General features: G+C 38.4%; 1 protein-coding gene across 1 annotated transcript in view; it reads right to left on the bottom strand.

Moving 5' to 3' along the window:
• Window positions 1–23,505, bottom strand: part of LOC117379308 (ephrin type-A receptor 5) — a 125,234-nt gene that overhangs the window by 43,957 nt on the left and 57,772 nt on the right. The window contains exons 4-5 of the mRNA XM_033976002.2: window positions 17,171–17,326; window positions 15,080–15,418 (exon numbers count right to left, since the gene is read on the bottom strand). Coding sequence (XP_033831893.1) covers window positions 15,080–15,418; window positions 17,171–17,326 — 495 coding nt within the window. The remainder of the gene's footprint in view (window positions 1–15,079; window positions 15,419–17,170; window positions 17,327–23,505) is intronic.

Here is a 23,505-nt window from a genome sequence, read left to right as displayed (position 1 = left end):
ATCTTTACTGAGAGATGATGCTATTCGATTATCACTAACAACAAAGTGTAATATTGTGTTGGGTACGGATGGACTGACGCCATCATCATCTCTAGGGCTGAAGAAAGATAAATGAAATCCCAAAGTAAATGAAAGAATTTGATAAGGTGATTAAAGCGCTCATGTTACGCTATTTTCCGATCTATGTTATAATGTTGTTGTGTAATATAGGACCTTTAATGTATCTATTTTAAATCATGAAGAGTGTACAGTGATTTTCAAAGTGCATTAATGCTTGTTCTGGTTTGGTCTTGGTTTGAGCTAAGTGTAGCATTGATGCATTCAGACTTGTAGAGTTTGGTCCCATTTTTGATATGGTGTCTGTACAAATGTATAAATACACATATTTAAACACCAAACACAAACAAATGAACATGACTAATGAGACATGAGAAAGATGGAACATTTTAAAATATTATAGTTGCTGTTTTGAGGATATTAAAAATTAAAATAGCTGTTGCTGTTTTCTGCATTTTTCTGGTTAATTTTGTGTGATGAATTTTCTGATACTTGAACCTCAGTCAAGACATTAACAGGCACACTGCCACAATATCAGTTGTTAGCAAAAAATATAATAAAAATAAGATCAAAAATAAGAAAACAATTTTTTTGTCCAAAAAACAGGTTTAGCAAGTTTTGTCGTTATCTCACATACATTTTACAGAAAAACATACAAACTGTTGAGAAAATCTTGTGCTTTTATATGCATTATCTTAATATAGATTTATTGAACCTAGATCTTTTGATGTATTCCATTCTTTAATCGTAGCAATAAATGATCTTTTGGACAATGAAAAAGGCAGGCAATTGTTAAAGGTCCTATACTACTACTACTACTACCACTACCACTACCACTACCACTACCACTACCACTACCACTACCACTACCACTACTACTACTACTACTACTGCAACTATTAAATTGACTATTGTGAGCTTTAAGCCATGTTATAATATTGTTACCTCCTGGAGTTGTGTTTTGTTTCATTTACACAAGCTTGAGCAACCCTTTACTTTTAGTCTGTTTACATCTCTAAAGCTCAAAATGCTCTGTTCCATCTTGTGATGTCATGAAACAGAAGTTTTCAAGTTAACAGCTACCATTGAACTCTTGTTAGCAGTGATCGACAATTCTAGGGCTGAAATCATCCAAATGATGACATGACATCACAAGGTGGAAGGTGAGAGAAGTACTCAGCCTAAATATGCAGGGTTTGTGTGTTAAACATGTGTGAATGAAACAAAACACAACTCCAGGTGTTGAGGACACAACATTATATACATCAGAAAATAGCGTAATACGGGCCCTTTAAGACACATCTCACACATATTTGAACCTTCCTTATAGTTAGGTGTATGATCTTGTCCAAGATTCACTCAAGCTTCTGCACAGGTCCTTTAAATACAATTACAAAACACTGCAATTAAACCAATGCCCTCCTTCTATCATCACCTCCATCAGACCCTTAGCATCAGTATCTCTTTCCCACACACTTCGTCCTGTCTTCCCCTTCCCTTTAAGACACATCCCGTGCTGAATTACATAAATAAAATCATTTATCTGGCATATAGCATATCTCATAAAATACCACTGTACGTATTATTCTGCAGAGCTTGGGGCGAACAAGATAAAGACGATTCATATTCCGACTCCGATATGGTGTCTATCAATATTATAAAGTATATGGATTTTACCTGCGGGATCTCTTTGTTCTGTTAATCTGGGTTCATAAGGTAATTTATTTCATGTATGGAGAGGTCATGAAATCCGAATGGCCCTCCACTACGCGAGGCTTGGCTCCTGATAACAACAAGCGTACAACAACAGCTAACATAAGCTGCTCAAGCTAGTATCTGACAGCACCATCAGCCAAATCAATACCGCGTTCCAATATCGCTTTTATTATCATTTAACTACCCCCGGAGAATGACAGGACCAGCGCTCGGAGGCACGGCAGAGGGGAGATAGGAGACACTAAGAGAGATTGCTTTATTAAACTTGTAATATAGCAAAGATGGTGGCTTTCAAACAGTTGGATAGCGACTCAAGCTAACTACCCGCTAGCACTCAACAGTGATAGTGGTATTGCATTACACATGTCTCTGGAATTACATGTGCTTTTGGTAATATGTGATAAGAATGTGACAGTAGGACAAATATTATTTCTGCATTTCAAGTATTTTTGTTATAAACATGTGTGTAGTTTCTGTAGGAGTAATCTGCTCTCAGGATATGAGATATAAAGACCTCAACAGCTGAGACATAACATGTTATTGCTGTGTGTGCTAATGTGAACTCATGGTAATGTGAAACAAAAGTAAAGAAATAACTAAACAGGAGTGATTTGTAAAACTATTTTTTACAAATTTTCTTTTCCAGAAAATACATATTTTTTACACATAGATTGCCATACAGTATACTGGCCCTATTTCACAAAGCAGGCTGAACTAACTAAGAGTTAAATCCTTTTTGCTCTTAGAGTTATCTTACTCACAAAAGGCCCAACTCTGAGTTTTCTGTTTCAGAAAACAGGTTTGGAGCAGAGTTAGGCCACTCAGGATTTATTCACTTGGAAGGGTTTATTCACTTTGCTCTGAAAAGATTCACCATGGCCATGGTAAACCAGAGGAGACTTCCATCTTACAGGGACAGGAAGTCATGTGACTGTGGACAGGTTAAATTCAGATCTGAAATCAAAAGGGATGTTAAGTAATACTTTGTATACATAATTAGTGTGATGTATGAAAACACTTTTTCTTACACTTGTACTTGAGCTCATTGAGGGCCATTAGTTGAATTGTGTGTGTGTGTGTTTTGTTGTCGATGCCAGTACAGAGAAGCCATCAAACCATTAACTATACATTGCCTTTAAAATGTTCCATAGAAACTCAGACATTTGAATAGTAAAAGTACAGGGCCATTGGATTCCTGAAAGTCCACTCTGATGCATTTACATTTGCGATCCTCCTCTTCCTATAGTCCCTCTTACACCTGGGTGATTACGATGTTTTCTTTCAATCGTCCAAATATAGGCCCACCCACCTCCTGCTATTGTACGCATCATTGGCGCCATCTCGGCTCTTTCACATCCTCTCCAATACTATTCACTAAATGTATTTTAAAATGTCTGTGTAGTTCGCACAAACAAAAGAAAACTAGCCACTTAGTCTAATAATCCGTGAACTAATGTATCACGATTCATTTGATTAATAGCCAACAAGATGAAAAATTATGTATGTTTATGGTACATTTACTATGGATAGCAAATGAGCATACAAAGTAGCCCAGTGATTGAAATGCAATATTCATATTCTGTAATTTCATGGATCCAATTTGTGTTTGAAAGAAAGGGATTCTGCAGCTGTTGTATGAAACATATACAGAATTAGTTGAACTTTTTTATAGCACTATATTTGCCCAAATACAGTCTTAATTTCTGAATTTTGTTCTCTTACAATGGCAAAAGCTTTCAATTTTTTTTTATTTTTTTTTTTTTTTACAAGTTCACTAGAAGAATACAAAAATAAATACATAAATGAGAACTAATTTAACCACATTATTACATAACCAAAATCCCCAAAATGCCATCAAACAACATCAAACAACATGCCTAAAGAGGTTTTAGATGTAATCCATGTATGTATGTGAGTAATCTAGCGATCTCTTACGAGCCCTATTCAAGCCTTCCTTACGGTTAAATGATCTTGTCCAAGATTCACTCAAGCTTCCGCACAGGCCTTTTAAATGCAATTACAAAACACTGCAATTAAACCAATGCCCTCCTTCTATCATCACCTCTATCAGACCCTTAGCATCAGTATCTCTTTCCCACACACTTCATCCTGTTTTCCCCTTCCACAATTTGTTTTATTATTCATCCCAGGCTTCACACAAACACTGTGAAATCACCTATTTCACTGATCCCTTATCGACAACGACACCTCCTACACATCAAAACCCCCCAATTTTCCAACTTTTCTTGTAATGTGCCATTTTAAACTTTCTCTCGTACAGTGCCTGTTTTATATCCACACCCTTCTGAGAGTGACAACCTGAAAAACTGTTGGCTAACACTAGGCAGCTTGTGACTGTAATACTATTTGAGAGGGACTTGTATAACAGTGCAAATCAGCTCACCTGCTGTAGTTAAAGAAGAACTACTGCGCTATAATCTATGACACCCGTTATAATATGCACATTTTAACTCGCAATATCTAATTACTTAATAAAAGAAATTAGTTTGGTGACTATCGTGTTGGAAAACCGTGGTGCCCAGTGGGAGCTTGCGTCACTGTAAACGTCATTACAACAAAGAGCTGTGTAGTTGTCAGCACCTCCTATAGTGGTGAAAACGGGGATTGGCAATATAGAGTCTTGAAAATAAGCATTTAAAGATTCCACAAAGCACTCTAAACACAACTTTGAGAGGCTAAATTAGAAGGGGAAGCAACTACAGCATGGTTAAAAGATCTGAAAAGTCGATTTTGCATAATAGGCCTGCTTTAAAACAAAGCTTAGATTAAAGTCCAGCTTGAGTAAAAGAGCTTCAGACTGAGCAGAGCCTACAGTTAGCATCACAGCCCAAGGGAATGTTGATGACATCAGCTGCAAAGTATCATTTGGTTTGTAGAATTTGATGATGCCATAATTTCAGATGGTGGGTAAGGGCCTACATAATTCTATGAGATTCACTATTTTTGTTTTTGTTTTTTTGTTTTGTTATTCTGGAAGAAATGTCCAAAATAGAAATCGTGTGGGATTGGAACAACAAAACCTGCACATTAATCTGGGGCTGAATAATGGCATCACTTTCCAAGGCAGTGTGATGAAGTGCGACGTTTGAGTAACCCTGGATTATTAGTCTGTCTATATCTCCAAAACTCAAAATGCTCCCTGTGATGTCACAAAGTGGTAGTTTTCAAGTTAACTGCTTCCTTTTTCCTTTCGTTCAATAGTGATTGGCTATTCCAGAAGTAAAACCATTCAAATGATTCTAGTGAAGTGCATGTACTTTAAAAACACACTGGAGCACTTCCTGTATTACCACATGATGACATCACAAGGTGGAACAGAGGTGTTTTCTGTTTGAGAGAAGACCTATGAAATATGCAGGATTTGTGTGTTAAATAGATCAGAAAACAGTATAATAAACGCCCTTAAAACAGCAAATTCCACCATAGAATCCTGACCTGTCCTCCACCTCGATTTTAAACTATTGAGATGGTGTCACGTAAACCCAACCTATTGTCCCAAACATAAAATAAAACAGCATGCTTAGAAGGGTGCTCAAGGTCCTCCTATGGTGATTGCAAGCGCCGTAATATAAAGGGCTTATAAAATACCGCTCATTACGTTTTATAGAGGCAGGATTATGAATTAAAATCATTAGTGTAATTGTCTCAGATAGAACAGGAGAGCAGTAAAGTTTGATCACAGCACAGGTCAAGCTGTACCAACAAGGGTAGAGGTGAGGGGAATTGTGTAAAACAAGATCTGCTTTGGCGATACTAATGGTTCTCAAACGGTGGTCTGTGTACCACTAGTTTGGTTTACGCTCTTTTGTGCGTATTTATAGCCACATTGTTGTCCTCCTTTTGGTTAGTTCTTGTTAAAAAAATATATTAATGGGTTTCAGCATCCTTTTCTAATCGACATTTTGTTAATCGCTAGAGTAACGGTCCTAATTTTACATCGTTCTGACACCCATGAAGACCTGGTATAATCCTATTACAGACCTGCTTTAGATTTAGTGTTACTCAATAGGTGAAATATTTTCTTATACGTGGTACTTGTGTGAAAAGATTGAGAACCACTGGTCTATTTGCATTCAATATGTCACTATAATTATCAGATAAAGCAACACATTTTTCAATATATATTCATTTTTTATTCATTTTGTTTCATTCATCATTATTTTTATGTGTAATATTGACAGTACTAAGTAGCAAAAAACTGACCCAAAACATGCACAATAGGTAAACTCCTCCAGCTAAGGCAGTCCTGTAAACTGTAAATATAATAATGGGCATAGCTAACCTGCTAGCCGCCGCGTTCCAAATAAGAAGTGATCATAGGCTGCGCTTCCGGCACCATCGACTATGGCTCCGATTCACTTTACATTAGAAAACTGTCACCCCTCTGTCTGTAACTACTGCTGTCAGACTCGTCTTAAAATGTCCTGCTCTACGTGATCCTGGTATTTTTATTTCGCTATTGTGTTGGTAACTCAAGATATGCACTTTAATAACAGACAATTAAGGCACAGGTTTGATTGACAGCTTTGCTATCTGCCCGCTCCCTGCTAAACCAGCACTGCGGGCGGGAAGGGGCTTTACCTTCAACAGCCTTGCTCTGGATTGAATCTTTGGTTGCTATGATACTCCTGTCAGAATTGCAAATATGGAATTTAGCTCCAAATTCGCCTCTATGACCGCTAGCCTCGATGAGCTTCGTTTGACTGGAGCCGAACGCTATGGGTGACTTCATAATCACTTAGTCCACTTCTACGACCAGTCCTGACCAAGCCTAGCAACAAGATCACTGAGATGGGTCACCAAGCACTGCGCTGCTGAGGAAATGCCCCAGTGGGTTTGAAGAATGGGTCAAATGCAGAGGACAGATTTCTCTATAGTCAATCAGGTGTAGCTTAATTTAGAAATCTCGAGCAAATGTTGATGTAACTGTGAAACAAACAATCAACTATGATAAGAAAGTTAGTAATTAGGAAGAAATGTACCAACAGTCAGTAGTGACGCAATGGCCCATCAGCCACATGGAAACTGGTTCACACTTCACCAGGCGTATCTACACTTGATACAGCAGCTTTTCACAAAAACATACTTTGGGTAGTTGATATGGACATTGATTGACAACAAAATAAACACATATAAAAATGTCTCAAGTTTTATAGGTCAGACTTAGGTGCCAGTGTCTACCTGGATTATTAGATTTCCATTTCCACAGCATTTATAAAACTTGTTGACCTTTAGACTGAGTTCATTGTGACTGGGTTGTCAGAACATGCTCGAGGCTGTGAGGTTGCTCCAGGATGTTGCACAGGGTTGGCAGAGGTGAGGTATATTGCATGGAAAAGTTATATACATACAGTATTGTTTGTTTGGGCCACTATTATAAATTGTTTAGTTCTGGTGCTGACATAATGTGTTGAGGTCACCCACCCAAGTTGAGATTTAACACAATGGAGTCGTTACGTGATGATGTCATACTTCAGGCTTCAAGGGAATATCAGCAATAGTGAGTATCATACAACAGGGGGCGCCCATTGTTTTTGATGCAAGGGCTAATGCTAAACATCCATTTTTATTTATTTTATGTTAGTCTTTTCTAGAACTAGAAGAGGCTAGGGCTATTAATAACAATGCAAAATGCATATAACCTCTACCTGTAGTCTTTTGTGTGTTTGTTGTTGTTTTTTACCAGATTATTGTATCTATATTTCTTTACTCTATGAATTTAGTATCAATATCAGGGACAGTGCGAGAACAAAGCAAAAGTAAAATATACAACATAATTGCTTATAATTAAAAGCACTGTATATGAGGCTTGCACATGTAATATCATGTCCCAGATATTTGTATTTGGGTCCCATATTATGCAATCTTCTGATGTTATAATATTGTTTCCTCACCACAAACATGCCTAGAATTGTGTTTTGTTTCATTCACATGTTTAATACACAAATCCTGCAAATTTAGGCTATGATTTTCTCTCAAACAGAAAACACTCTGTCCCACCTTGTGATGTCATGTGGTAAAACAGGAAGTGCTCCACTGTGCTTTTAAACTCCATACACCTTCACTAGAATATTTGGATAATTTCAGCCCTGGAACTGTCAATCTCTCATGAAAAATGGTCAAATGTAGCTGTTGACGACCACTTCATGACATCACAAGGTGGAACAGAGCATTTTGAGCGAGCGTTGGAAATGTCCATACAAACTAATATTAAAGGATGACTCAAACATGTGTGAACAAAACAAAACACTTTGTCTGAAATGTTCCAGAGTATAGCTTTATAAACTCATCTATCTCGTGAATACAAGCAGGCAGCATGACCAGGTTTAGTTAGGTGTTCAGAATTCTGTAGTTTACTTAGTTTACATCTGTAGTGTACTTGCACAAATGTAAGAAAATAAATATCACAAGTTTGTCATTATGTCATGTTTTCATATAAATAAAGTATTTTAGTATATTTAATTTTTTGAGTAAACTAGATCTTTTGAATATTTGGGCAAAGGGCTGGTAACACCTACTACCTCAACTACAACTACTAATACTACTAATACTACTTTTAATACTTATACTACCACTGTAATCACTCAATTTCTCCTTTAACTGTGTACAAAGCACTTGTGATGCAACACTTGACAACTCAATAGCACTTGTCCAAGGATATATGTTTATTTCATTGTTCTGCCAACCTTTAAATAGAGAAAAATATACCGTATACTAAGATTTATGAATTATGCAAGATGGTTGAATGTCAATGTTAAGTATAATAAACTACGCCGGTTTCAAAAGTACACTTACTGCCTGGCTCTTCCACTTCTTGTAATCTAATCTAATCCTAATCTGCATTTGGTCCACTGACTGGGGCTAGTTTAATCCTGTTCTAAATGCAGTAAACCTGATGTGACTCTGCTGTAGTCTGGGTTAATCCAATCAGTCTGGTGACAGATACTGCGACTACTATAACACCGGCAGCTCTGTGGACTGTTAAGAACCAACTGCCTGTCCTACACACACTAATGTACAACTACTATTGATGACTTCGCTACTACTACAAAAAAAATCCAAAATTCACTGCAAAATTCAGTTATTGGATCTAGTGTTCTGATCTGTCTGGGGCTGATCTGGAGAGGATGGAGTTAAGCGTTTTGCCCAAGTACACAACAACAATTTCCAACAGAGCAAATCCCACAATGGCACTGCTGCCTCTAATACTTCTACTGCTATTACTGCAACCATTATTTAGCTACTCCTCACACTGTTAAGTAACACCCACGTTTTTACTACTGCTACTGCTAATACAGCTAACATGTCCACTCTAATCGCTCACATTAACACCCACGACTACTACTACTACAACAACTACAACTACTACTACTTCTTCCACTATAATCACTTACTTTTCAATTTTAACAATTTACCTAATGACTAGTAACATCTGCTACTACTACTACTATTACTACTACGACTACTAGTACTACTACTATTACAACTACGACTACTTCCACTATAATCACTCACCTTACCTTACTTACCTACTGATCAGTAAAATCTGCTGATACTAGTACAATTACTACTACTACTATGACTATTACTATTACTACTGGTATTACTACTGCTACTACCACTATAATCACTCATTTTTCAAATAGCCATATATCCATCCATTTACTGGCCACTGACACCTACTATCAGTACTACCACCACTACTACTGCTGCTTATACTACTACTACTCCAACTATAATCACTCACTTTTCAAATGGCCAGTACCTGCTACTGCTGCTGCTGCTACAACCATTATTACTACTACCACCACTACTCCTTCCATTGCCACTTCTACTACTCATACTACTTACACTACTACTACTACTCCAACTATAATCACTCACTTCCCAAATGGCCATTTACCCACCGGTTTACAGACCCACTATTCTTGAATAATGTTTTTGCTCTAACCTCCAAGCCTCGGGGAGAAGGACGATAATCTCATATTTTTCTCATTTTACTACACTGTGGGCTCCCCATTTCATTATGCACACATAAAATAAAACACACTCTAGTAAACATAAAACAGTCTCCCAAGGTACACGTGCGCTTCTATCTCCATTATGGCCCATCCCACTAAGTATTCATTATTTACAGCTATGGGGAGTAGAGTCACCCAAGTACACTGCAGTCTTAATGTGAGGCCACCAGGCAGATGAGTGATGGGACTTTAAGTACTGTTTTGTGGTGTTGTGCTTAGAAAGTAAACAGTCAAATGATGCAAACTTTCTTATATGCTAAAATGTGCACAGTATTTTAATAAATACTTAGCAAAAGTGGAATTTTGCGTGGTTAGTTATGTGCTTTAATTAAGTATGCACTTTCTCATTGTGTAATTAATAAATGAACTTATCTTAATGCATTTGACTAAGACTACACATGAGGGCAGGAATTACTTAAAGGTGCTGTACCTGGACCTTTAAACAGTTTGTAGTGGTCCAAAGTTATTTTTCACTTATCTTATGCATTCAGAGCATCCTAATTATTCACTATGATGAGTTTATAAGTGCTTTTCACAAGTGTCAGAGACCAGAGCAGAGTTTTGCTGTGACAGTAAAGCTAACAACAACTAGCATGTGCACATCTTGATGATCGGACAATGAAACGCTTATAAACTGACTTATTTTGACATCAACAGCTATAATACATGTACTACGACAATACACATTTTGCTCAAATACATGGGAAAATCTTGTACAGGCCCTTGAATAGTAGGCTACCAGACTTGCATAAAAAATGGGATAAAGAACTACTATGAGGAAGCAAAAACTGAATTTTAGGAGAAAAGATCACGTGCCTATACAGGTCAGAAAACTGGATCATATATTTAGACCACTGGACAAAAAAGGTACTTATGACTTGCATTAGCCAAAACAATATGAAAAGATATTCTTTATTGTTCATCCTCTCTGTTTGACCCATGTTCAAAGCCACTGTGGCAGTCCTGTCAGGAGTAGTAAACAATTGGAATGCCTTGAGACCAATGTTCCCTCTAATTTTTCACGAGTCTGAGCAAACGCACAAACTCCCTGAGCGTCCCATGGACCAGTGTGAGCAACATCAGACCTGTGCACTGTGGTCATGCTGCATCACATCCATCCAAGTTAAATGGTTTATTAAAAGAATCAAACTACTGCTTTTACATTTCTGTTAAGACTTTTAATTAAGTGCTTTAGCCACTTATACAATGAAAATGACAAAAATCTTGCTCATGACCTGTGTAGTATGTTAATGCTATTGGAAGTATAAATATTTCATTTTAACTATGGCAAAACATGAACTTCCAACCAAACCAAGACAACTGAAAACTCCAATGTTGAAAACACACTTAACATTTTTATGATAAAGCTCTGACTTGTATTATGAGTATAAGCCATTGTGTGAAGCTTTTGCTGTGACTGAGTGAGATTGTCCTACTGTGTCTGGGAGACAGTCCGGTAACTCTTTTTCAGTATATGACACGATCATTTGATTTTTACAACTCATAAACTAGTGACAGTATCAATGACCAATACACACTGAGAGGAATCTGTATCTGCACACCCAGCTGCTCTATTACTGTACAATTACATAACATATCAAAACACAATATATAAAGTGTATTTGTATATAAAATATATTCAAAACAAGTTGTATGGATCAAAATAAAAATATATTTACAAACCACACACTGCAAACAGTGAACAAACACACACACACTTCAAAATGTAAACAAACACACACTGGAGACTGAAAACACACTGTACATGTGTCATTCTGCTACAGTGGCTCAGTGGTTAGAGGTTGGAGGATCGAGTCCCGCTCGGACCAACTTCTGTCATTGTGTCCTTAGGCAAGACACTTTGGCATTAGCTAACGCTAATGATTACACATGATATATTTGACCCACAATTAAGTCAATAGCAGAATAAACCACGCTTACCGATCAGGAACAGTATCCAGTCCATCAAAACATAAGGTCCTCTGCTCCTGAGTCCATCATGAGATCTTCACTCGGTTCCACGAACCGCTCCAGGTCCGAGATGCCTCTAGTTTAACTTGTACAAACATCCACAGTGTCCTCGGTCGCGTACTTCCTTAGTTTTGTCCGTTTCGTCATGTTTAAAACGCAAAACTGCTACAAAACAGCGCATAACAGTGCGCCCGAGGGCGGGCCGTCGAAACGTTAAGGGGATAAACAGCACTTAGCATCATTAGCATCATTAGCGAGTCTTCACTCCACGTCGGCCACATCGGCTAAAACTCTGGTAGCGCCGCATGACGCCTGTCAATGACGTGGATAAGCTGCGCAAATACGTATGTGAATCAGATAATTGTCTGGAGCAGCTCGTCCCCGGTCACACTCACTGACTCACACTGAAAAATAGCGCAGAATTAATTGTTGTGTGTTTATTTTATTTTCAATTCCAGTTCGATTTTTTTGTGCGCAGCACAGATTTTCTGTGCGCGGAGACCGTGTCAGCAGTGCGCAATTGCGCACGCGCACAGCTTAGAGGGAACAGTGCTTGAGACCCATCTCCAGATCTTGAGCTAGGTTTGACCAGTACTACCTTATCTTGGACAAACTGGAGTACCCAGAGGCAATCCACTCAGACCTGAGGATAACATGCAAACTCTACAGGAAAAGAAAAGGTTCAACCTATCCCTGGAATCAAAGCTTATTGCTCTAAGGCATTTAGAAACTGAATCCATGAAAAACTCACACTCTTTTTCTTTTTCTCTATTTCTGTGTGGACAATAACTGAAGTAGCAAAAGAAGGTTGAATTCTGTAAAGTGAACACATGTTTTTAGAGTGAATACATTTCCTGACTCACCCCAGTAGCTTCTTAATTCTGATGCAGCTTTGGTAAAGGACAAACTTAAATATTTCTAACTACACTGAAGCTAACAGTAAAAAGTATTTGCTATCAGTCAAATACATTGCACTACCCTAAGGTATGAACTCTCACCTGAGTAATATTTTGGATATTTCTTTCATTCATGAACTTAAGAAAAATCTAGCAACTTTTAGCATACTCTGAGCTATTAGCAACAGACACGCTATGGACCTAAGGGATTACGCAGACAACAACTAAACAATTGTATCCAAAATTCCCCAGTTTTGTATCCAGCCACTCATGCCAAACAACAACTCTTTGCTGCAAATGCCACCTCACAAGTTCAATTTCACCCAAACCTGCTCCAAACATCTCCTCTCCAGCCAATGCAAAAACTTGAGTTGTCCCATTAATCACTGTTGACAGGCCCGCAGAATAACACCTGCTGCCTCTCGCACACACGCAACCTCCCAATCATCAGCGTTCGTTTATTTCCCGCTCACCGTGTTGATCCAAATGTGCCGCCTAATTGAGGAACCCAAGCTGCTATTCCGATGAAAATATCTCCATGCTAAAACAAAGGGCCTTTCACTGCGCAGCTCTCCGCCTCACCACGAGGAGGGTGCTTGAGTGAAAATTAATACAGTGACAGATTTGTTGGACAAATACTTGATGATAATATGATCATCTGGCGTCTTTGTTACTAAGCTGTTGTACACACGCCAACGATGTGACATGATTCGGTGTCTATGCCAGTTTTAGTAAGGAACTGAGAGGCATGGCTGAGTGCAAATGAATGAACGTTAAAGCGACTTGAATTCGGCGTAGTTTTATCTAATAGCAGCAATGTATTGGATTTATAGCATAGTATAATAACGGACATTCAAAATCTCTGCTTGGTCCATTACTCATTCACTCTAACCACAACCAAGAAATGTGTACAGACAAGTTGGGTAAAAGCGTGTCTTACTCAATGGCACAAAGTACTGGTAGTCAACCATTGGACGGCGGTGAACATTAGGCCTGTCATGATAAATACTATGTTGATTTATTGTTCAATACATGATAGACGGAACTATTATTTTAATCCTGCTTTAGGGTTTTCTGGTCAGTGGCATAATGGCATTAAATATTACTGTTTATCATCTATATTTTCTTCATCAATATACCGTACTAGGGATAGACCAATGTATCATTTGGCTTATTGAACTAATATTTTAACTTTTTAGTGTATCTGCTATTGGCCTTAAACCTCCAGCTCAGACTGATATTTTGTTTTGGTCGATCTGCTGTCTAAAAAATACACACAAAGCTTAATATTAACACTTTAATATGAAGAGATAGCTGCAAAAAAAACTTGACTACACAATATTCTTAAAGGTTTGTGGAAAAAAAAAGATGCTTGGGAGGAGTTTGTTGTAAATTAAAATTACATAATATGGGGAAAATCAAAATTGGCCCAAAAATAGCACTCCTAAATATCGGCAGAGCTTATTGGCCAGTGGTTGCTCTGTATTCTAAATAATTGGTATTAGCATCAGCCATGGCCAAAACCCATATCGGTCGATCTCTATATCGTACTGCAAAATGTGTTATTATGACAGGTCTATGGACATCTCTACCAACCAACCAACTGCATCTGCATTTTATTTTAAACATTGCTTGGATTATTTGACTTGATGTCAAAAAATGTCCAGAATTAGGAAGGAAATACCTTTGTATGCTTGCCCTTGAATACATGAAAGTCCGTCACACCGCTTGCTGCTTGTTTTATTGTTTTGCATAGCATGTTTCACAGTATGACATTAAACTTAAAGTGACACAGCGGGCCTAGATAGAGGTCAGATCTGTGGAGAATCAACCTCACTCATAGTATGCATGTTTTCCAAGATATTCAGCAATACTTATACTTATTTTTTGATTATTGTTTTTATATTTTAGTGTGTGAACTACCGTGCCCAGGTAATTTCTCTTTTTCTGCTCTGTTTTTTAAATGTAGTACGCTTGCCATGTGTTGGTTTGTTTGTCTAAAGTTGTGACATCAATTATAAAGTAGGCTATTACAACTCTACTTTAACCTTTCAGGCAAAGCAATACATCTCCATGGAGACAAGCTAGTGGTGGACAACAAACCAGAAAATTTATACCGTACACATTTAATATTGTAAGTATCAGCACAATATTTATCATTAAAACAACAAAAATAAATGACAATACATTTATTTAGTGATAAATATTGAAACTGACAGAAAAAAAATGTAGCTTGTGGGTGTAAACTGTCCCTGCATTCTGGATTAATGCCATCGTGTTGACATGTTGACATATTCAGCACTACTTCTTGTGTTTTTGTCATTTTCATTTCAATATTTTTCCACAAACTGCCGCTTAACTGAAATGAAAACTTGGCCAGTGCGCTTGAATCCTTACCTGCCTGGTTTGTGGTCACGTTCAGTGTCACATACTGCCGGGCATGGTCTTTAGCGAGGTCCGTTACGCCGTTAACCGCCTCCAGGAGAAAGCTGTAGTTGGTGTGCGACTGCAGATCGGCCACCATGACCGAGGTGTTGGACAGGCCCAGGCGACGAGGGAGGAAGCGAACGTTTGGCCCGCACTCCTCCAAGCCCCGCCCCTCTGGCAACACCCGCCTACACAGGATGTTGTAGCGCACGTCCTTTCTGCCCCCAGTCTCCATGGGAACGGACCACTCCAAGAACACGCTGGTCTCGTTGACGTTGGAGATGGCGTTGCGGGGAGCTGATGGAGGGCCTGGACATAGGTGTTTGATTGTGAGTACTCATGATCAAGTATGTGTATAATACATAAATACATAAATAATATTGAATAAATTACACATTTTCCAATAGGCTCTGTGCACAACAGCACAGAGCCTATGCCACAGTGCGGCAACCTCACTGTTACCGTCACTATTTCCTGTCCAGCTTTATTTTTATGAGGCTTTTGCTGAATCACGCTAAAATCAATAAATGTTTAAAGGTCAGGCAGTGGACAGGGAGCTGGGGGCAGATGTCACTGATGTCACATGTTAAACACTACACAAATAAAATGAATACTTCTGTGTTTAGAACGTGAGATGTTTGTGTTTCATCTCATCATCTTAAAACTTAAACTTGCACTAACTGTAGGGTCTGTAGTCTTGATGACATGTTCTCCAACCAGGTCCTTGGCATTAGTATTTATATATATATATTTTTTTGTCCCCAGATGAATCTGATGAAGTAAAATTTTGGTGATTTTGGTAGCCTAAAAATCTGCAGACTTTTGCCAGTCGACACATTTCTCCAACAGCCAAACCTAGTGTGATGTCATACTGTGCGTGCAACTGTGCCGTCCACCCACAAGACTGTCATGAGCTCCCAGTTTGCCTTTTGACAAGTTTGTTTTAATTTAGTAATTTACAATTCTGCTTCTGTTCGTCTTCCACTTATTGATATTTGATGTTGCAATGGATTAGATACTATCCCAGCATGATGCAGGATTAGCAGCGTTGCCATAGCAATAAACAATTCAAAACAAAATGTATCTTTTGAATGGTGAAAGTTTTCAAAATGGCACCTATGTACAGGACGCTGACATTCTGGGATTAGGTGTTATAATTTCAGATGGACCTATGTAACTTACTTCCACATACTTAACAAATGACAACAATAATGCCTTTGTAATTCAATTTTACCTCCATATTTTCACTCTGAAAATACATTCACTGCAGTTAGTTTTCGCTGACAGTGAGTGAAAACTTGTTAATTGCTGAGCTACTGTATTAACCATAAACCATGTCCAAATATCTGCATTTTGGCAGTTAAAAAGCAAATCGTAGTATTCAATCATAGAATTCCGACCTGCTTTCCGGCTCAATAGAAATACAGTGTGAAAGTCTTAGGAGTCACTGCCACTCTCTCTGTCTAAAACCTTCAAATCAGACTAGAAATCTAGGGGTAATAATGGACTCAGACTTGAACTTTTACAGCCACATCAAATCAACAACATCTGTAGCTTTTTAGCATTTAAAAAACATTGCACAAATCTAAGGTATACTGTCTAAACCAGATTTGGGGAGCTTTATCCATATCTTCACTAAATTAGACTACAGTAACCACAGCTGCAGTACATCCAGAACACTGCTGCTCGGGTTCTGACTAAAACCAGGAAGTACAAGCACATAAGTCTCGTGCTCAGGTCTCTGTACTAGCTTCCTGTGGCTCAGAGAATAGACTTCTAACCAGCTCTACTTGTGTACAAACGGCCTCACACCATCTCGCACTCTGAGGACTTCAGGGACCAGCCGCTTGCTTAATATCTTTCTTATTATGTAAAGCACTTTGAATTACTTTGTGTACTAATTGTGCGATACAAATAAACTTCCCTTGCCTTTCCTTATGATGTCATGCAACCCCAACTTCTTCAAGTGAACCTCACTAATGCACATCTTTCAAACTAAATTCACTTTTCATAATAAATATACTTATAACAACTTCTGAAAACGGTCTCATTTCTCCTTACGTGTGCATGCCATGGCCGGTGGATCTGACTCTATCTTGTAATATCCCTCTTCACAGCTGCAGGAGATGGCCCCAGGCTGCCTGGCCACACTGTGGGGTGGGCACTTACTGCACGACAGGGCCTCTAGCACCGAGCGGTAGAATCCAGGCTTACATACTGAAAACACACAGGGAAACAGAGAGAGGAGGCGGGTTAGACATGGGCTGTGGAGCTGGAAATAGAATACAGGGAAAGATAGTGAGACGACACTAATCTTTGAAAATACATTTGTGTAATATTCAGTATCATTTTGTAATAGCTAGCTCTTATTTAGCCTTAATAAAGCATGAACAAAGATTTAATAAATACATAAGAAAAAAGTGATTAAGAATGAGTCAGGCTTAGTCAAGATATACAAGTAAAAGGAGTCTCAAACTCGCGGCCCAGGGACCAATTTAGGCCCCCGAGATGATATTTTGTGGCCCGCAGGACACTATGAAATTTTAATGTTAGTGTGGCATTACTATGTTGCGTGTAGAAGGTTTCGCCAAATCGGTAAACCCCAAACACATTTTTACATTTTACTCGAGTTGTGTACTCCCGTTGCAAAAGATTCAAGAAATAACAATGTACATCCATAAAATCCACAAAAAATTGCCTAATGTATGTTCAAAACAGTGGAAAAGCGCTATATAAAAGAGTGACCATTTACCATTTTTTCTCACAATAATTATACCATTAAAATTTTATATCGTGCCATCCCTAAACACAAGTCAAGGCACTTTCATTTTAAGCTTTTTTAAATGATCTTAAAGAAAAACAACATTCATTTGATTCTGTATTATAGCCAATACTGACATGGCAATCATTTTGCAACATATTGTGCAGATGCATCCAACACTGCATAGATGGAAGGGGGAATGGGGCGAGTGGAAGAACAAGAGAGCATGGAGTCTTTGGAATGAAAAAAAAAAAGGCAAAAACACCCCCCAAAAAAAACAGGTCATGTTCAGAGCAGTGGAGAATTCCCTGGGCGGTTGCAGTTGTTTGGAGCCTTCTAATCAGAGATACTGCTGGTGCTCAGAAAAGAAGCATTTGTCATCTATTATGGGATGGGAATTTTACGTTTTATCTTTCTCGCTCCTCGCAGGTTTGATGTTGTCTTGTGTCACTCCAGAGATTACCACCTGTGCAAGCCACTGTTTATTCATTTCATTTTATCTGAGGCAAAAAGTGTGTGCTTTGTAGTGATGGACATTTGGGGGAATTGTTCTTTGCTTTCTTATGATTGCAGAGGCTTTATTTTGTCTTTCACAGTCAAAAGCAATCAAATAAGCACAGTTTTGCTTCGAAGGGATGTGCACTTTATTAATACGAATACAATAACTATAAATATTAGTTAATTCCTTTATTTGTAATGGGACCAGTTCTAATAAATCAGAGAGTTATATCTTTGACCAAATCGATACTTAAACTACAATAGAGACTAGATACTTATTCGAGCAAGTATCAATACTAAAAAAGTCCATTCACAGAACAGCAATGATGTTAAGCTGTATCAGAAGTATATACGACATAGACTACTCCATGGACCACTATGGAACCAACCTGGACGACTGAGGGATTACACAGATATAAGGCCACATGGGAATATAAAAGAAAGTACTAGGATTTAATGTTGAAAGTCACATTCTCATGTCTAAATAAAGAGTGTTTATTAATCATCATTGTGGTGTTTGAATAAGTATTTTGTATCAAGTCTATTCCACAGTATCGAAAATCGAGTTTGAAACCTTAGCACTTTGACAACACTAGACACATGTCATTGTGTCCTTAGGCAAAGCACTTCACCCACATTACCTAGTATGAATGTGGCGTGTGCATGAGTGTTGTTTATGATCGAGAGGGGCCGGTGGCGCAGATCGGCAGCCTTGCTTCCACCAGTCTTCTGCCCAGCACAGCTATGGCTTCAATAGTAGCTTACAACCACTGAGTATGGAGTGAATGAATAATACACTGTAAAGCACTTTGGGTGTCTTAAAAGGCGCTATATAAATAAACCGATTAAGTCATTTATTTATTACTTTAGACCACATGTGTCAAACTCAAGGCCTGCGGGCAAAATGTGGCCCTCACCCTCAACAGGGTAAATTAAAAGGTATTATAGTCTTAAAATGTCATTTTATCAGGAGATACACAGTTACACAGCCATACTTTTACATCTAGGCCAGGGGTCGGCGACATGTGGCTCTTTCATCCTTTGTGGCTTGGGAAAATAAATTTTTGAAGTGTATTTTATTTGTGTTAGTTCTTTTTTATTGTAGTTTAAATTGGAAGATTATTGTGATCTTGAAATATTAAAATAAAATTATATTTTCTTATTTTTCGTTGCTCAAAATAAGCGGCACATTCGTGGAACAATGTTAAAAACAACAATGCTCACGCCTCACAGACACAGACACAGCTCACAGACACAGCTCACAGTCCTGCGTAAAGACACAGCCCTGATTTTCAGGTGCTGTGCAGAGGTTCAGGAGCAGGAGGATCTTCTCCGATGTAACTTTTGCCCGTCCCTCATGACGCGCTAATAAGCTTGTCCGTAGATATATCATGAAAATCCTGATAGGAAATTGCCACAGAAATCTATTTGATGTAGTGGCAATTATATTATATCTGTAAAAGATATGCTCTTGACGTATCACGTATAACACATGACGCACAAAAGTAGAGCCACAAGCGAGGGAGAATGAGCCAAAACAAAAGTCTTTGGAGAGCTTTTTAACAAAGGGGAAAAGGTCAACTGAGGAGCCAGAAGAGGCAACTATGACCTCCAAGAAAAAGAAAGTGAAATTTAACAGACAACACCAAGAGTCCTACTTAAAATATGGGTTTGTCGCTACAGGTGATTCTCACGTGCAGAGTCCGCTCTGCATAATATGTGGGAAAAGCGAACGAGACAATGAAACCTTCAAATCTACGTTGGCACATTGAAATTAAGCACCTGGGATTATAAAATAAGCCTTTAGAGTTTTTTGAAAGAAACTGCAGAGCAGGTGTCATTGTCTCTCATCACTCCTCGATGGGTCCACCTCATCGCAAAGACACAAGCGCATGGTTCCCACTGATGCAGCGGTTTGGTGAGTTGTATTTTTTTATGCACTTAATTTACTTTTGCCATATTTATCTGCCACGTGTAGAAGGCCGGTCCGTGAAAATAAATCTACATTATTCCATTACATTATTATTATAATTATATACAGTATTATCTTCATTTTAGATGTCAAAAAGTATTTGCGGCTCCCAGTGTTTTATTTTCTGTGGAAACTGGGTCCAAATGGCTCTTTGGTTGTTAAAGGTTGGACTTCTGTCCACCTTCTATTTTTGAAAATGCTAATGCTAGTTGGCTTTGTGCAATGGATTTTATGTCAGTGTTGCTAACATCTCCAAAAAGCTAACAGCAACAAAAAATTACTTTAAAATACAAGTCTATATAGTTACTACTAAGTGTGTTCATTAAATCTACTGCACATTCTGTCAGATTGTGCTAGAAAAATGACTCTGTAAGTTTTCTGGTGTAACTGTTCACACCTTAGGGTAGTGGACTTAACTAATAACAGACACTCCCATTGTAAACGTGGGTGTGTTAGTTTCAGTTTAGTTATATTATCCCTGTTTACCAGAACCCTGTCCGAGCCGAAGAAGCTGCTTAGCCGAGTGACAAATGCATTTACTCTTGTTCAGTTTACAAAATTCAACCATCACCTTAATGCCATACCGTGGAACATTCTGTGCAAAGCGATGACAGCTCTGTAAACACCAGCAGGGGGCAGACTCCCACCAGAAAAGTTACAAAATGTGCCTTTAACTTGAACATTCAAAGTCATCTCATGTTGCAACCACCTTTACCCAATCCATAATCCCTGGAGATGTATTCAGTGCTTATAGGTCCTATGGAGTTATTACCCCTGCTCCTTTAGACCTGTCTCTCCACCCACACAGACCTATGCAGACATCTGAACTGAGTGGGAAGGCACGCAGGCAGCAGGTGATGCACTCTGAATGCTAACCTTCAACAATATCTATCGCCATGACGACGGCCCCAAGTCAACCAATCATTGTCATGTTATCATGGCATCATTTTTCGTCCCGGATTCTGACGCCGCACCCAAACACATTTTATACAATAGACCGTCTAGAAATACTAATGAGATAGTTGACGTAGAATAGGCAATGCATTACTCAGGGGAAGGACAGAATGGGTACTGGGAGGATTTGAAAATAGGGAAGCATTTAGTGGCAGTGTCCTCTAGAGTTTTTTTTAATGTGGCAGTAAAAACGTGATTCGACTACAGCTGCGATTTACACCCAATAATTAAAGTTCACCTATAAGGACACGCACACAATGGACGATGGGGGGAATGGAGGGAGATAAAAAGACAAATGGAGGACTGGTGGAATGATGATTGAAGGGTAGGTATGCAGGGGAATGCTGGGACAATACAGAAGGAAATGGGAAAAAGGAAAGGAGCTAGAATTGAAAATGGTAAGAAGGAATGGGTGTTAGCAGCTGTAATAGCCAACATGTATTTTTATAAGGCAGTGCCAACCATATATGAATGTGACTGATGGCATTCGATTCAGGTTTTATTGTTTTGACTAATGCGCCTGTATGGACTTTTGATGTTTTTGCACAATTGCTTCAAACATGACAGATTTTGACAGTATTTTTTACCTTTTTTATGTTCAATCTCTATACAGGTATGTCACAAATTGTCTCTGAAATGGTATCTCCACCTCTATTGTTATGAAATAATTATGTGCTTTTCTGTTTGTGCAGCTGTGATGTTGAGTGAGAGACAGGCTAGGGCGATCACATTTTCAAAATTCAGAACTGGGACACAGAACTGGAATAGTTAGTATAAATAAAATTGTGAAAAAAGAGTGTAACATTGTTAATTCTCTACGTATTTGTGATAATCAGAGAGACTTTTTTTTTTCCTTATGGTGATTTCCAAGCACAGTTTTCTGTATTTTAGCTAAACAAATGACAATATATTGCCCCCTTTACTGTTGGTGGGGATTGGATTGGCCAAGAATAGAGACACCTGGTTTAGTCCAGGTTTAGGGTCAAAACCAGGTCAAAAATAGGGACATCTGGGACCTTTCTTGAATAAAACTGGGACAAATCAATGGTTTTGGATAAATCTGCTGGGACAGGTGATACCGTGCTCAAATCTGGGACTGTCCCAGGTAAATAGGATTGTCTGGTCACCCTAAGTTGAGCAGATTTGACAAATCACAGTGGAGTGACCTAACAGTAGAAGCAGATTGCTCAAGTAGGAAACTACTAAGTGATTCTAAAATGAGACTTGACTTGAAGTACCCAAGTAAATGTACAGTATATGCATTGTTAAAGCAGAAGCTTGTGACAAAATCAGACTATGCGGTCTTCATCTAATCAGAAAACATTTTATCTGTTGCAAATTTATTAAAAAAACCCATGTGAATCACTATATGACACTTTGGGATGAGAGCTGACTGGATGCACAAGGATGGTCCTCACACTTAAAGCAGACCATTGTGCAAAATTGAATTTACAGAGCTTTTAACTATGTTTCAGTTATTTCTCCTCAGCATTTACTCACTCAAAATTGTATTTGGAGTGATTTGTGCATGTTTGAGGAATATTTAATCGCTAATTTAACGCCATATTGCAGATCAACCCCCTTTTTCACCACCACAGGCATACACCCACTGCTCTGTACTTACTTCGTTCTCCAGTTTTAATTTCTTAATCAGTGATATGTGTAGGATTTGGCAACATCGCATTGACATGGTACAATTTTTTTTTTTTTAAATCCACTGCTCTCTAGCGTGATCTGCAGCTATCCATCAGAGGTGCCAGCTCCTATTGGGCACCTCAGTTTTCTAACGCAGAAGTCTTGTTTCTTTTAAGTGTTTTAGATGAATATTGTGATTTAAAATGTCCAAATTATAACATAATGATCCATGGGTGTCATAGATTATAGCTAGCAGGCTCAAGCACAATAGGTCTTCTTTAATTATTCCTTGAATAAAGCTACATTTTACAAGTGCAGAAGTTTGCCATTTGACAGTCATTTATTGCTTGTTTACTACTTTGTGCTATGTTGCTGTAACTATTGTCAAATAAAACTAAACTAAAAGGCGATACAATGGATAAGACATTCCCAGTACAGCACCAGACTGGGGAAAGCCTGTTAGCCTGTTAGCCTGTTAGCCTGTTTTAGTAATGGTCTTTGGTGGCTCTGATTCACCTTGACAGAACCTTGGTCCACTGTCATGCAACATTAGGTCTGAAAAATGCTCCCTCTGCC

This window comes from Periophthalmus magnuspinnatus, chromosome 12, assembly GCF_009829125.3.
Source record: "Periophthalmus magnuspinnatus isolate fPerMag1 chromosome 12, fPerMag1.2.pri, whole genome shotgun sequence".
Taxonomy (NCBI): Eukaryota; Metazoa; Chordata; class Actinopteri; order Gobiiformes; family Gobiidae; genus Periophthalmus; species Periophthalmus magnuspinnatus.
This window is presented reverse-complemented; position numbering and strand designations above follow the sequence as displayed.